The sequence below is a fragment of the Lontra canadensis genome, unplaced genomic scaffold, assembly GCF_010015895.1.
Source record: "Lontra canadensis isolate GAN:19392208 unplaced genomic scaffold, GSC_riverotter_1.0 scaffold116, whole genome shotgun sequence".
In the NCBI taxonomy this organism is placed as follows: domain Eukaryota; kingdom Metazoa; phylum Chordata; class Mammalia; order Carnivora; family Mustelidae; genus Lontra; species Lontra canadensis.
This window is the reverse complement of record NW_022631110.1, coordinates 5,260,284-5,274,909: the sequence shown is the minus strand read 5'-3', so window position 1 is coordinate 5,274,909 and position 14,626 is coordinate 5,260,284. Positions and strand designations below refer to the sequence as shown.

General features: G+C 36.7%; 1 protein-coding gene across 5 annotated transcripts in view; it reads right to left on the bottom strand.

Moving 5' to 3' along the window:
- CNKSR2 (connector enhancer of kinase suppressor of Ras 2) overlaps positions 1 to 14,626 on the bottom strand; it is a 279,802-nt gene that overhangs the window by 79,261 nt on the left and 185,915 nt on the right. For 3 of the 5 annotated variants that reach the window (XM_032840743.1, XM_032840741.1, XM_032840744.1), the window contains 2 exons: positions 8,553 to 8,642; positions 6,805 to 7,019 (listed from right to left, as the gene is read on the bottom strand). In XM_032840743.1, the coding sequence (XP_032696634.1) occupies positions 6,805 to 7,019; positions 8,553 to 8,642 (305 nt within the window). The remainder of the gene's footprint in view (positions 1 to 6,804; positions 7,020 to 8,552; positions 8,643 to 14,626) is intronic. The other 2 variants (XM_032840740.1, XM_032840742.1) reach the window with 1 other exon arrangement.

Here is a 14,626-nt window from a genome sequence, read left to right as displayed (position 1 = left end):
CATGCATCCTGATAAAGAAAAACATCACGTTACAGTGTAATATGGCTGTTCTCCAAGTGGGTAAAGTCAAAATGCAGAAAAAGTGGTTGTTATAAATAACAGGTCAGAGATGGCTTTTTTAGACACTAAAATTTAGTTTCATCTTACTGTCATTGATCCTGAAACAATGGAGCCAAGTTGGGTAGCGATTAGACAAACCAACCTTCATGACTAGATAAATTTAATTATAAATGTTTATGTCCTGAAAATACATCATACTTTGCATCATTGTGATAATAATAGCTCTGTCTTCTCTAATTGATGGTAAAATACTTATGAGTAGAAATGGCTTTATTCATCTACAGATAGGAAATTTGGAGCCAGACTGCTTGAACTCACATTTCAAAGTGAGTTTGAAATGTGAGTTTTCCTTACTTGTGGTCACACAGCTAGAAAGTAGCAGAATGCTACTTACCACAAGTAAGGCAAACTGTGTATTTCGGTTCTGCAAAATAGATATAATAACAGTAGCAATCTCACAAGGTCAATTTGAGGATTCAGTGAGATAATGTGTATAAATGTTTAGCAATAGGAACTTAGTAAGCAATCAACAAAAGTCAGCTACTATTAATAGCAACACTTGCAATATTATTATTAGTTAATATATATTCCACAGCACTTAGACTGGGCTTTACGGATGGCTGACACTACTAGAACTGCTATAGAGTTTCTGTTAAATTATGGTTTCTGTTTTTTTTGAGAGACAATGTAGTATGCAAAGAGGCAGACTGCTAATGTTCAAAACCCAGCTCTATCACTTACTATTTATTTAATCTATATGCCTCAGCTTCCTAATCTATAAAATGGGGTTAACACTAGCACCTTCTTCATAGGGCTGTTATGAGGATGAAATGAGTTAAGATTTGTAAATTACTTAAAAGAGTGTCTGTTTCATAATGTTCGTCTACTTGTAAAATTTTAAAAATGTCTTTTAATGGCTCCCCACCTCCTTCTTCCAGGGGTTTCACCAAAAATACCTTCACAAGTTGATGAGGATGGCTAAAAGTATGTATAAGAAGTAAAACAACAACTGAATGTTTGCCTTTATATCCTAAATAACTAAGACAAACCACATAAGTGTTAGCATGTTATGAAAAGAGTATCCAGATTTTTGAACACCTACTCTAAATCTGTTTTGAATAAGCCATCTAAAATCACATTAATCAGTTTATGAAAGTATACCTGCATGTTGTCTGGATCCATTATCAAATTTTGCTTGTTTCGGCATCTCAGCATATATAGCATATAGCATATAATTCTGTTTATGAATTTAGCTTAGCAGCTTTAATGTGAGAACAAGTTGTCATATGTATATCTTATTAAGAAAAAAAAAGACCTGAATCCAAACATTCTTTATCTAAAAACTTTTATCACTACATTTGAATTTCTGTCTCCCTTTCTCTCCCCCCAACACTCCCTCCCTCCTTCTCTCTCTCTCTCTCTCTCTCTCACACACACACACACACACACACACACACCTGCTGCCTGACTTTTCTTCCTATGCTTTCAAGGTCAGATGAGGGCTTTGGCAGCTAACAACTCCTGCATTTTCAGACAGAGAATCAGTGAGTAGGTAAAATAAAATTATCGTCTTTTGAAAAATACCCTAAGGGGCGCCTGGGTGGCTCAGTGGGTTAAAACTCTGCCTTCAGCTCAGGTCATGATCTCAGGGTCCTGGGATCAAGCCCCGCATCAGGCTTTCTGCTTAGCGGGGAGCCTGCTTCCTCCTCTCTCTGTATCTCTGCCTGCCTCTCTGCCTACTTGTGATCTCTGTCTGCCAAATAAGTAAATGAAATCTTTAAAAAAAAAAGAAAAGAAAAGAAAAGAAAAGAAAAATACCCTAACATGCTTGGCTGACAGGTATATCGTGACCTCCCTAGTGAGATGGCAGTGATAGAAAGAAAGCAAGTATGAGCTGGAACTGAAACTGAGCTGGAGTAGAGGAGGCGGGGTGGGGACTGATGGGGAGCTAATCCTCTTGCCCTAGTGGCATCTGTAAAGCAGAGAAGTCTTGTAAATCACCCTGATTAAAGGTGCAAACTGGGACCTGCTTTGATAGGAAGCCCAACATGGTAAGTGTAAGTTACCAGGTACTTCCAATACCCTTTTAAATGGGTGGGTAGCCAGTGGTAGGTTGCACATGGTCTGTCTTCTGTAGCAGCAAACCAAGCCAGATGCTCCTTGGCAGAGGTGCCAGTATGGGCAGGGTTCCGATTATTGGAGTGAAATGGAATGTTAATTGATAAACCAAGGAAGAATTTAGTTATATGGACTAGATAAACATGACAGAAGATATTCAGAGTCTGAGGGCTCTCCCCAGGCACATGGGACACTGAGCCTATGGTAATAAGTTCCTGGCGATTTCCACTATGATTACATTCCAACTGAAGGCCTGTTCGGGTTGGGCACATGGAGGTAGCTGTTTGCAGGCTGAGGACATCAACTGAGAGATGGTGGGAATGACAGTGAGCTCCTGTCACATTCACTCACTTATTCATTTCTTTGTCTTATGTTTACTGAACATTTATAAGATACTATACCTATATTAGGTGTTGAAATAGAGTGCTGAACAAAATGGAAAAACTTTCCTTTCTTGTCATGAACATGGGCATGTCCTCCCTACTATGTATAAGGGAGAAAGACATTAAACAGATAATCACATAAATAAGTATATAATTATAAATCATAAAAAAGGTTTTGAAGAAAATATAAAGGGTGCTAACAGACTTAAGTAGGAGAAGCTGATTTAGTTTAGAGGGTAGTGGTCAGGCAAAGCCCTTCTGTAATTTCAGGTTTAGACGGGAGTCAGCTGGGGGTAAAAAAGGGTAAAAGCAGTTTCAGTACAAGGCATAGCATATCACAAAGGAAAGAGATAGCAAATACTAGTGGATGGTCAGTGTAGTCAGAGCATAGGGAGTGAGTTCCTTTTAAACAATTTAAGGAAAATATATATACTGGAATAACAAATAGATGAATAAAAAACTGTTTTATAATACCATGAACTTCTCAATTTTCTTTGTTAATATATACACATTTCTGCTATAATTGCTGAGAGGAATGAGTCAAACAGCGAAAGCAAACTGTATTTGCCTTGCTTTGTGTATTTTTATTGGGCTGCTTTCCAAAACAGACCAATGGGGATTTTAGCCTAGATCTGTTTATGGGGAACCTCACTTGCCCTCCCCCCACATCCACAATATAGTTTTTTGGTAAACTGTTCAAAGGATATTTAATGTTGATATAATCCTGTTATTAAATTCAACTAAATTTTGTCTAAATGTGAACTCAGACCACAGGGAGCTGTATAAATCTTAGGCCATTAAAATTAGCTGTGTGATCCAAAGGAATAATTGGTAAGAATGTTTAGTGGTTCATCATGAAGGTGATTAAATATTGATATTGATCTTGTGTTTTGGGACAATTTAATATAAGGAAAAATCCTTTAATTTTTAACTAGGTGTGTATAAACAGATTAAAAAGCGAAGAATTCCTGTGAAATATAAGAAACAATCATTTAAGCGTATGTTGTTTTGTCTCCAAGGTCCAAACAATTTGAACTATAATACTCCATAGTCTGAGCAATAGATTATGCCAAAGAACTACTTGTGGTTTATAAGAGCAGCAGATCTGTATGTTTTTCTGAACTTAATGAAAAATAGTAACAGAGCAAAAGAGAAATCTGGGTGCAAGTTAATCCAGATACCGAAAATGTTCTTAAAATCAACATATGAAGGCACATGCTTCTTAAAATCAAGTTTTTTCAAAATTCATGCAGTTAGTCACTAAAGCATGAATTCATTTGTGTAAGGAATGCCTACCATGCATAGAGAAGCAGGGTAGAGTGCAAAGACCACTCAAGTAGGTGATCTGGGTTCTAGTCCTTACTCTCACACTTTTTTGCAACACAGCTCTGCGTAAATCACTTAACCTTTCTGAGTTTGAGTTTTGTCATTTGCCAAGGTGGTTGTTGTGAGGTGTGAAGGACAATCAGTGCTGAAGCTCCCTTGATACCTGTGAAGATGTTAAGTAAGTGCAAGGCTTAAAAGGTCCTCAAGGATCTTAGAGCCAAGTGAAACCCCATTTTCTCTTTGTGGACATTGGCTATAGGCATTTGAACATTGGTTAGGCATGTACTTTAGGGCTAACAATTATTTAGCTTCCTTTATTTTTTTTAAAAGATTTTATTTATTTATTTGACAGAGATCACAAGTAGGCAGAGAGGCAGGCAGAGAGAGAGAATGAAGGAAGCAGGCTCCCTGCTGAGCAGAGAGTCCGACGCGGGATTCGATCCCAGGACCCTGAGATCATGACCTGAGACGAAGGCAGAGGTGCAACCCACTGAGCCACCCAGGCACCCCCATTTAGCTTCCTTTAAACCGGAGAATAGAGTTAGAAAGTGTCAAGCCTTCTACTCTAGGATTAGCGGGTCAGTGTTACATGGGAGGACTCTCCCCAGCCCCGACAACTAATAATATTCCTTACTGTATGCAGTTCCTCTGTCAAAAGCCGAGATAAATATCATCTATCTGGGAAATGCCTTCTTACAGACTCAGGTCACATAATACAAATAGGGAGCAAAAGCAGACTGGTTTCTTTCTTAGAATAATCTAGAAGTGAAGCTACTGGACTTGGTTCTTGATACATATAATGAAATAATAACCTTCAGGGAAGTGGTAACGATTTATACTCCTCTACAATACTCAATCCTCAAGATATTCCTCATTACCAGTTTGATTCACCATTTACTATCTTCCATAAATTAATAACTCAAATCCACAAGATTCATCTATTTTCCTTCCTCTTACAGTCTACTCCTGTCCAGATGTGCTTGACAAGATGGCAAAGGCTGAGTGTTTAAATGTGCCTTCAATGGCTTACTTCTCCTCTTAGGATAAATCCAAACCCTTTAATAGTTTACATGTTCTGGGTGAAGTGGTCTCTTCCTCCTTCTGCAGCCTCATTTCACACTACCAACCTCCCTCTCAAACAGACCACCTGTCCCTTATGTTTAGGTCTTTGTTTGCACAACATTACTTATGACTGGAGCACCAGATTCTAGAGGGAGCTTAGTATTCAGACAGAATTTCTGACTAGTGACAGCAAAATTGGCCCCCTTCATACAGCTAAGAGTACTGATTTCAGACTGACTACAAAATGACTGTGGCAAGTACAATCATTTGATGTGTCAGTCACTTAGGGGAGCAGGTTTTGATATGGGCACTATCTCTTAGAGAGAAGAGGCTTGGGGAGGGTAGAGAATGAGGACCTAGAAGAGCTCATTGCTCTCCTACTTCCACCCAAATAAATGGAAATATTTTTCTACACTCTAGTTTTATGAGAGAGCTTTAGAATAACTAAGCAGAAGATTTAAAATATTGGCTCAGAAAAGTAACTCAAATAGGAGCTATTTATCTTTCATACCTTGTATACCTAGATGCTGCATTGACAGATTAAGCATTTTGATACTGTGATCCAAATTACTTTAAAACTTGCAATCCATGTTTTTCAAGGGCTCCTAGTAAGATGCTATAGTTCCACTGGCACAACAAATTCCCTTTTAACCAAAATGGTGTACAATGGGTTGATTTTGTCAATTGAATGTTCTGGCTAATAACATTCTCAACCTCCACACTGTCACTATCCTAGTTTCTCATCATCTGCCTGGCCTGGGCGTAATGGCTCCAACTTTGATCTCAGACCTCTTGCTCAGTACTCCTCAACATAGAGATCCAATAGGCCAGTCTCATCATTTGAGTTCCCAGCTCAAAATTCTTCAATAGTTCTTTTTTTTTTAATCACTGCTAGAAAGAGCCTAAGTACTTGTTTATAAAACTCCTGATCTAACTGTGGCTGACCTCTCTAGGCCCATCTACTACCCCTTCCCCACAAGCTTTCCCTCAATTTTTTTTTTTTTTTTTTTTTTTAAAGATTTTATTGATTTATTTGACAGAGATCACAAGTAGATGGAGAGGCAGGCAGAGAGAGAGAGTGAGAGAGAGAGAGGGAAGCAGGCTCCCTGCTGAGCAGAGAGCCCTACGCGGCTTTCCCTCAATTTTTAATGAACTGGTCATTCTGAGCAACAGGAAGCTCCTGGAACATACCAAATTCTCACACATTTGGGGCATACTTCCATATATCTTCCCGTGCCTCTCATCTTTCCCTCTTTACCCAAATACTCCCCATTCTAAGCCTTTTCTCACTTCCCCAGAAAGCTAAGTTCCTCCTTCTCCCATGTTCCTCCTATACTTCTTACACCTACCCATTACAACAATCAATTTCCATTGGAATCCTTGGTGTGTCTTTCTCTTCATATAATAATGTGCTATCTATGTATTCTCATGTTTACCTCAAGCACCATGCTCCAAGTCTAGCACATAAAAGATGCTCATGAATGCATTAAAAATCCTATCTTTAATGTTGAATTTTATAGCTATCTACTTACTGTTTATTATTATAGGTGATTAATCACCTAATTAATTATTATTCTCCATCAATTCTGAGCATATTATTTCATTAAAAAATCGAACCTGCTATAACATATGAACTCACTGAATATATGACCTGAAGAACAAATCAATAAATTTAAATATATAAATATATATATTTTTAAATTTAAATAAATTTAAAAATATTTCTAAACTTAGGACCTTTTATGAAAATCTGGCAATAGGATAAAGATAAGCAATCTGGACTTTGCCCAAAAGAGTCATTTGGCCCAGGTTCCTAATAGAAGCTATCGCACAGAGTCTTTGAAATTTTACTTACATGGTATAGTGTGGTCTCTGGCACAGGCGTGCCCATGATGTCCTGTCTCAGTGCATCCATTTGCAAACTAGGTAGCAATGAATAGTGAGTCGGGCTATTACTCTTATCGCTCTTCTTTTTAGACTTCTTCCCTGTGTCTTTTTTGCTGTTTCTCTGAAACATGTACTCTTCTTGAGCAATTTTTTCATTGCTCATGTATCGAAGTAGAGAGTTTTCTATATAAAAAGAGAAATACACCAATATAAATATGCAAATATTCCAAATTTATCACTCTTCCCTGATTGTGCTATTAGATTTCATTTCTGAAATGTAACTTGATTTAATTTATAAAATACCTATGTAGTAAAAACATAGAGCATCATAATCATTTGGGATCATAGGGCAATAAGAAATAGCGTACAGATTATTTATCCAAGTTTTATCTCTGGACCAACTATATGACAATCACTGTAAAACTTGAATCAGAAATTCTGGGTGTGCGGCTCATAAAATTTTTAACAAGTTCCCCAGGGAGATTCTGCCAAAAATCGATGACAAACAGTGACCTATAACAGACTAGCATCCTTGGAGAACTTAAAACCCATATTCTGAACCAAGAGTCAGGAAACTTAGTTCATAGAATCTATGCTTAAACTGACAGCCATCACTTAGAACTTCATAAAGCATTTTCCCCCAAGATATCATCATCATATCAAGTCTCAAAACAATGACTCAGTAATAGCATATATGTTTCTCTTTTTACTTTTTTCTTGATTGATTCTATAACACAAATGAAGTCAGAAACTAAAATTTGGAAAATGGAATGAATACTTAGATGTAAAGGAAGCTGTCAATATTCCTGTATTTACCAACATTTTCTGAAATGTTCACTCCATGAAATAAGTGTTAACTAGACTAATGAAGCAGATATTCATGCTTGTTTATCCCTGTGTGGTAAATTCAGCACATCAGCTAGAAATAACAGGCAAATGGGTTAAATATATTATGAAGGAAGCTTAGTGAGCTGAGGTCCTATGAATAGTTTTTTGCTTTGTTTTATTTTTTATCTAGAACTTTATGGCTCTCTATTTCAGAAAGCAGAAGTAGTTCATCATATCCACAGCTGGTCGAGTCCCATTTAGTAGTGAGACTTCCAGTGGCTCTCTTTACTGCTCACATCAACAGCAGGATAAGTGAACATAAAAACTTACTTTTGTAGATACTTCATGTGTAGCCCACCCCCAAGTAAGAAGATAACCCTGAACAACAAACAGAAGAGAAAAAAAAGCAAAGTGTTTTTTTTCCGTTTCTATATGGTTTTCATTAGTCACTGGCCCAGTTTCCATTAGCTTTATTCATGTACGTCAATACCCATTTTAAGATTGTACTAATTAAAAAGTAGTGAGGTTGCATTGCGGACCAATGGGGACTGATCACAAACTTTTCCTATTCTTTGAACTTAATTCTTTTATGCAGTTTCACACTTCTGACCTTCTTTTCCAAATAGTGACTTTGACATAACAATCAGATTTTTATTTTTTTTACACTGTACTTATCTGCCCTGAATCCCTTAAGAGATATTCAGAGAAGGTATCTATTTAATAACATATTAAGATAGTCAAACGTTGGTCTGAGTTGGTTTGGGTGTATCATCAAATCAACGAGAGAATGAAGTTTTCCACTGAAGCCATAACAACCTATTTAAAGAACATTTAAATTTGCTTTTTGTTCCAACACCCCAGCCTACACTGAAATTCTAGAACACTTACCTCTTCTACTATCTCTCTTCATCTTATTTGGATCTTCATAGTCCCCCACCCAATTATATTCCACTGGCATAGATATAGGTCGTAGCTTGCCTAAACACAGAGAACAAAATTCACATCACATTGTTTTTCTTCCCCATGTCCGCTCATACTTAACACTGATTTTTAGCTACAGTCTGCAAAACACACTCACTCATATGCAACGTTATGGTTGGCATTTGTGTAGATGAAAAATGTGTGTTTTGAGCCAGAAGGTGAAACTGCCTGTGGCAACTGGCCAGGTGATAATGCAATCTTAAGGTATCCTTTTATAAATAATAAAGAACAGCCTAGGCTTGCTCTCTTAGGAGCCCCAGACTTTAAGGGTATGGTCCTTTACAAAGAGTATCACTATTTTAGGGATTTCACTTTCTCTTCAGTCACTGGTTCTCTGCCTTATTCCCCAATGCCCAAGTGTCTAAATCTTGATAGCCAGTCTCCAAGATAGTAGCCCCTTGTGTTTAACATGCCTGCAAGGATATTAACCTGCTGTGGCTGTTGGAATGCTACATGCTGACTTCCCATCTCCACTGCCTCCTAACTCCTGTCACAATATATTTTGGATTTATCACCATGCTTCACCAATATGGCTGGATTCCCATTTATGGCCTATAGCTGGGCTTGCCCCACCCCCAAGCATCTCTTTTGCTATTGTGAACAAGTCTAGATTCCAGATCCAAGTAATCACTGCATTGGCCGGCCTGGCCTGTTTCCCTCTGTCTGTAGTCTTACTAAATAACATTTTACTTTAGCAAGCAGAACTCATGATATAGACTGCAAGCATAACTTTTTGGTGAGGCTCCAGTATATTATTTTTGATCAACCTGAAATTCCTGAAGCACAAAAGAGCCTAAGAAAATCACAAAAATGTTTAAAAAGCATACCTAGCACAATGCCTGGCATACAATAACTGCTCAATAAATTTTAAATGAATGAAAAGCCAAGACTCTCACGGGACTGGATCATAATAATGATGATTATGATGCACGTGATAATAGTACTAAACATATATATATCGTTTACCATATGCCAAAAACTGTCTAGGGTTTTATAAATATTAAATTGTTTAATCCTCATAGTTAGGAGAAATAGACTATCATTACCCTCGTTTTACCGATGAAGAAACTGAGACAGGTATTGTAACTGGCCCAAGGACACACAGTTGGGAAGTGTGTAGTACCAGGGATGAAACCCAGGCATTTAAACATTACTTCTGCCATAATTCGTGATGACTTCAATATTCATCCTCCAATATTTTGGTTTCTCAGTTTCTTGAGGTTCTCTCCTCTACCCACTCCTGTGGTTATATGCTTAACCCGTTAACTGCAAAGGCTGTAATCCTTTCTAGCATCCCATTTTTCAACTACAGTCTTCTGTATTTCTAGTGCAATTCCTGCAGAACCCCAAATCCAAATATCCTCCTCCTTAATCTACTGACCCTCCCCCCTTCTAAGGCCTCTCAGTCACTATATACTTCTTCATTTCCTTCCTTGCCCAGCTAAATTTCATGATCAGTTACTATGATCAGTCCATGTATTTAAAAAAATTCCATTAGGAGACTTTTAATTCTGTTCCTAAGGAAGATGTAACCTTATGGTTTTATACTATGTATAATGATAGAGTTTACATAGTATATTTTGCTAAGCTTTTTGAAAGTCTGAGGATGAAGTAGATATGATAAAATTATTAATAAGCCAAAAAATATATTGTTTATTTAAAAGTGGTTTCCTTTCAAGGTGTGCAAACTACTTTAAAAACAATCACCTAAGATTCCAAAATTCTCATAGAGCAGATCTCTGCATTTTTATAAAGGGAGACCTTTGGGAGAGCTGATGCAGGTCCATATATCCTGCCCTCCCAGGGTTAGGTAAAACTTTTGGGAAAGGTTCAGTTCTGTCATGCCTATTCAACTGCTTGCCAGAATCAATCCTCCATATTTTCAATGTTTTGAATTCTGTGTTTCCAAAATTCCTACAACTTATTTCTTTAGAATCTGATTTTTAAAGTAAAGTCCATTTCAGCATGTGTGTACTGAAACTGAAACAATTAACAGCCCTAAAACTGTTTCTACCTGTCACCAAGAAAATCCTTTGGAAAGTGAACAACCCAATAAATAAGTCTATATGTTATTATATGCATATATAAAGTATTTTGATATTTTTCAAAGAATTGATTGTTTGGAGTCAAATAAATATGCACAAAACCAAAAGGAAACATGCTTCTTGCATAGAATATGAAATAAATAACTGTATCTATCTGTTGTATGTCAGGTCATCTTCTCTGAGATTCTCAAGGAGCTAAGTCATTGAGGCATATAATTAAAGCCCTTGATATGCCTGGTTATATTATTAACCATAGGAAAAAAAATTTGCAAAAGAGTAAACACTGATTTTCTGGTGATCTTTTAGTAGAGCATACTGTACATTGTTAATACAAAATTGAGAAAAAGGTTTGAATTAAACAAAAAGCTGAGATCAAACCCTTAATTAAAATTCACTTTTGGGGGTGCCTGGGTGGCTCAGTCATTAAGCATCTGCCTTCAGCTCAGGTCATGATCCCAGGGTCCTAGGATTGAGCTCTGCATCGGGCTCCCTACTAGGCCAGAAGCCTGCTTCTTCCTCTCCCATTCCCTCTGCTTGTATTCCCTCTCTCACTCTCTCTCATGAAATAAATGAATAAAATCTTTAAAATAAAATAAAATAAAATAAAATTCACTTTTGGAGGACATCAGTCTTTTGCTTTTTACTAGTTATAAAGCTCTGAATTTAGCAATGCCAAGTAAAAATAATCATTTTTAAAAGTATTATTTGTTTGGTTATAAGAAATAATGTTGCTTATAAGTATTACTGCTTTTATAAATTTTTTTATTGTGCTGAAATATTGAAACAGACTTAATAAAAGAGAATGAGGAAATGCTCATATAAACAGCAGTGCTTGGCAAAATGAAAAATAGAGAATGGCTTAAATTATTCCTAATTCCAAATACAGAGATCTTTGATTGTAGCGTGGAAGTGTTTGCCACTGCAAGTAATTGGAATTACACAAAATAGTAAAGTATAAATGGAAAAATAAATTTATGGTTTGTTGCTGCAGTACCACTGGTCAAAAGAAAGAAGAGTAGTATAATTATTTTAGTTTTAAGTCAAATGTACACTATTATTAATATATGCAAAGTATTTTTATGTTTGTAATTACTTTTAAAGGCTTATTAAGTACATTTGACTCACTCCTTATGGAAATGTACATACACCAATAATAAATCTCTGAAAAATAATCTGAAAAATTTTAAGACATCTCTTTAGGTAGTGACAATTGTATTTACTAACTCATGATGAAAATTAATAATAGTAGTCAAGAATACAGTAAAAAAATAAAGTTAAGAGCCCTATTATAAATTTTGCTGACCACTTTCTCTTAAAATTTTTTATCCTTCCAAGCATAAAATATTTATTAATTGTACAGTATATTTGACACCCTGCCATAAGCCTTGTGATATCTCCATGCTACGGTCTCACAGTTTACACTATTTTGTTACTTGCTTGTCATATCTGTTGCACAACTGGAGACTTCTAACTTGGATTTCCATAGAAGCAGGAATTGTGCACTGTATTTCTTACTGTATTCTAATAAATGCAGAGTTGAAAGATAATTATTTTTGGATTTTATTTGAATTTTATTTTGAAATTAATGGCAAGTAGTTTTTTATTATGAACTATATTTAGCTGTAACTAAACACAAATAGAACACTAAATATAATTTTAAGAATATGGACAATGAGGGCTGCCTGGGTGGCTCAGTCATTTTAGCGTCTAACTCTTTGTTTCAGCTCAGGTCATGGTCTCAGGATTGTAACCTGCACCAGGCTCCATGCTCAGCAGGACGTCTGCTTGAGATTCTTTCCCCTTCTACTCCTTCCCCCACTTGTGCCCTCTCTCTCTCTAAAATACATAAAAATAAATAAATAAAATCTTTAAAAGAAAGAATACTGACAATGATGGTGTACTTTGTAATGATCTAAAGTACTGGTTTTTAAATGAAATTGCTACGTTTTAGTATTACTGCATAGACTTGCTTGAAAATAAACTGACATTTCCCTTAGATAAGAAAGCATATTTGGTGCTATTGCAAATGTTACACTGGCCTTTGGCAGAGCTAAGTGCTCGCTCTTCTGGGCTCTTTCATAGTGTTGTTGGTATATATATTATGATACTGTATTATATCTTTCTGTTAAAGGTTTTTCTACCTTTTGGCAGAAACTGGGTCTTAGGTATCTTTGTTATGAGTGCTCCTGGCAAAGATACTGACCCACAGCAGGTAATGATTAAAATTTTTTGAATGCTTGAATGGAAGGATACTAACATTAGAGATAACCCAAATTATTGGGCCCTTCACTGGATCCTAGTCCCTCTTACTTACTCAAAACTATCTCGTGCAATGTTCGCTTCTTTCTCCTGGACCATCAATTGTTCCCTTTCTACCAAATGGTTCCAATTAGCAAATAAACATGCTGTAATTTCTCCAATCTTCAAAAAAACCAAAACACCTCCTCCCTTCACCAGCAAACTGCCACTCAACTAGCACCTCATTTCTCCGCTCTCCTTTGCAGAAAAACTCCTAGAATATAAAACTCATTTATGTTCTCATTCTCTAATTCCTCTCCCTTTTTTCTAGCTTTACTGAGGTCTGACTGACAAATAAGAATGTTATATATTAAGGCTTACAACATGATTTTTCAGGTGTGCAACATGATGTTTTAATGTACATATACATTGTGAAGTGATGGCCACAATCCAGTTAACACATCCTTCACCTCGCATGGTTACCATTTGTATGTGTGGGTATGTGTGGTAAGAACACTTGAGATCTACTCTCAAATTTCAAGTATAAAAATGGAAAACAGTATTGAGGTTCCTCAAAACAAAACAAAGCAAAATAAAACACAGAGCTACCATATGATTCCCCAACCCTACTTTTGGGTATATATCCAAAGAAAATAAAATTAGTATCTCAAAGAGATACATGCACTCCCATATTCACTGTAACATTAGTCATAATAGCTAAGACATGGAAACAATCTAAGTGCCCATTAATGGATGAGTGGCTAAAGAAAATGTGGTATATGTATACAACAGAGTATTATTCAGCCACAAAAGATGGAAATCCTAAATTTGTGGTAACATGGATGAATCTAAAGGACATCATGCTGAATGAAATAAGCCAGACATAGAAAGACATAGTGTAGCATCCCACTTTATGTGGAATCGCCTCCTTTCTCTTTCTTGGACCTTCTCTGATTAGGCTCTTGCCCTCAAAACTATACCAAAACCATTACTGTCAAGTTCACTAGCACCTTCATGTTGCTAAATCCAAAAGACAATTCTTAGAACCTTTGACTTTTTTGACCTATCTGTATCATTTGATGCATAGGATTATTCCCTTCTTTGTAACATTTTCTTCATCCGACTCAGGACTCTGTCCTCCTCTGGTTTTCCTCTCCTCTTCTGCTAAATTCACATACACCCTTGAAAGCTAAGTGAAAATGTCATTTTTTTTAAAAGATTTTATTTATTTATTTGACAGAGAGAGATCACAAGTAGGCAGAGAGGCAGGCAGAGAGAGAGGAAGGGAAGCAGGCTCCCTGCTGAGCAGAGAACCCGATGCGGGGCTCGATCCCAGGACTCTGAGATCATGACCTGAGCCGAAGGCAGTGGCTTAACCCACTGAGCCACCCAGGCGCCCCAAAAATGTCATTTCTTCATGGATGCTCTCCTTGACCTCTTATTCTAGGCCGGGTTTCTCTGTATTTGTTCTCATTTTCTGTTGTAGTTTTTCTTCATAGCATGCCATTTATAGTCAAATAAGTATTTATTAAATTAGTTGCTTGAATTCTGGCCCTCTTCTAGAATGTAAATTTCACAAGAGAAATTTCTCTCTTGTTTACTGTGGTATCTCCAGCACATAGCACATGGCCTTAAACACAGTAACTATTCAATACTTAGTGACTGATTACTTGTTAAGCAAGTAAACAGGGGTCCTTC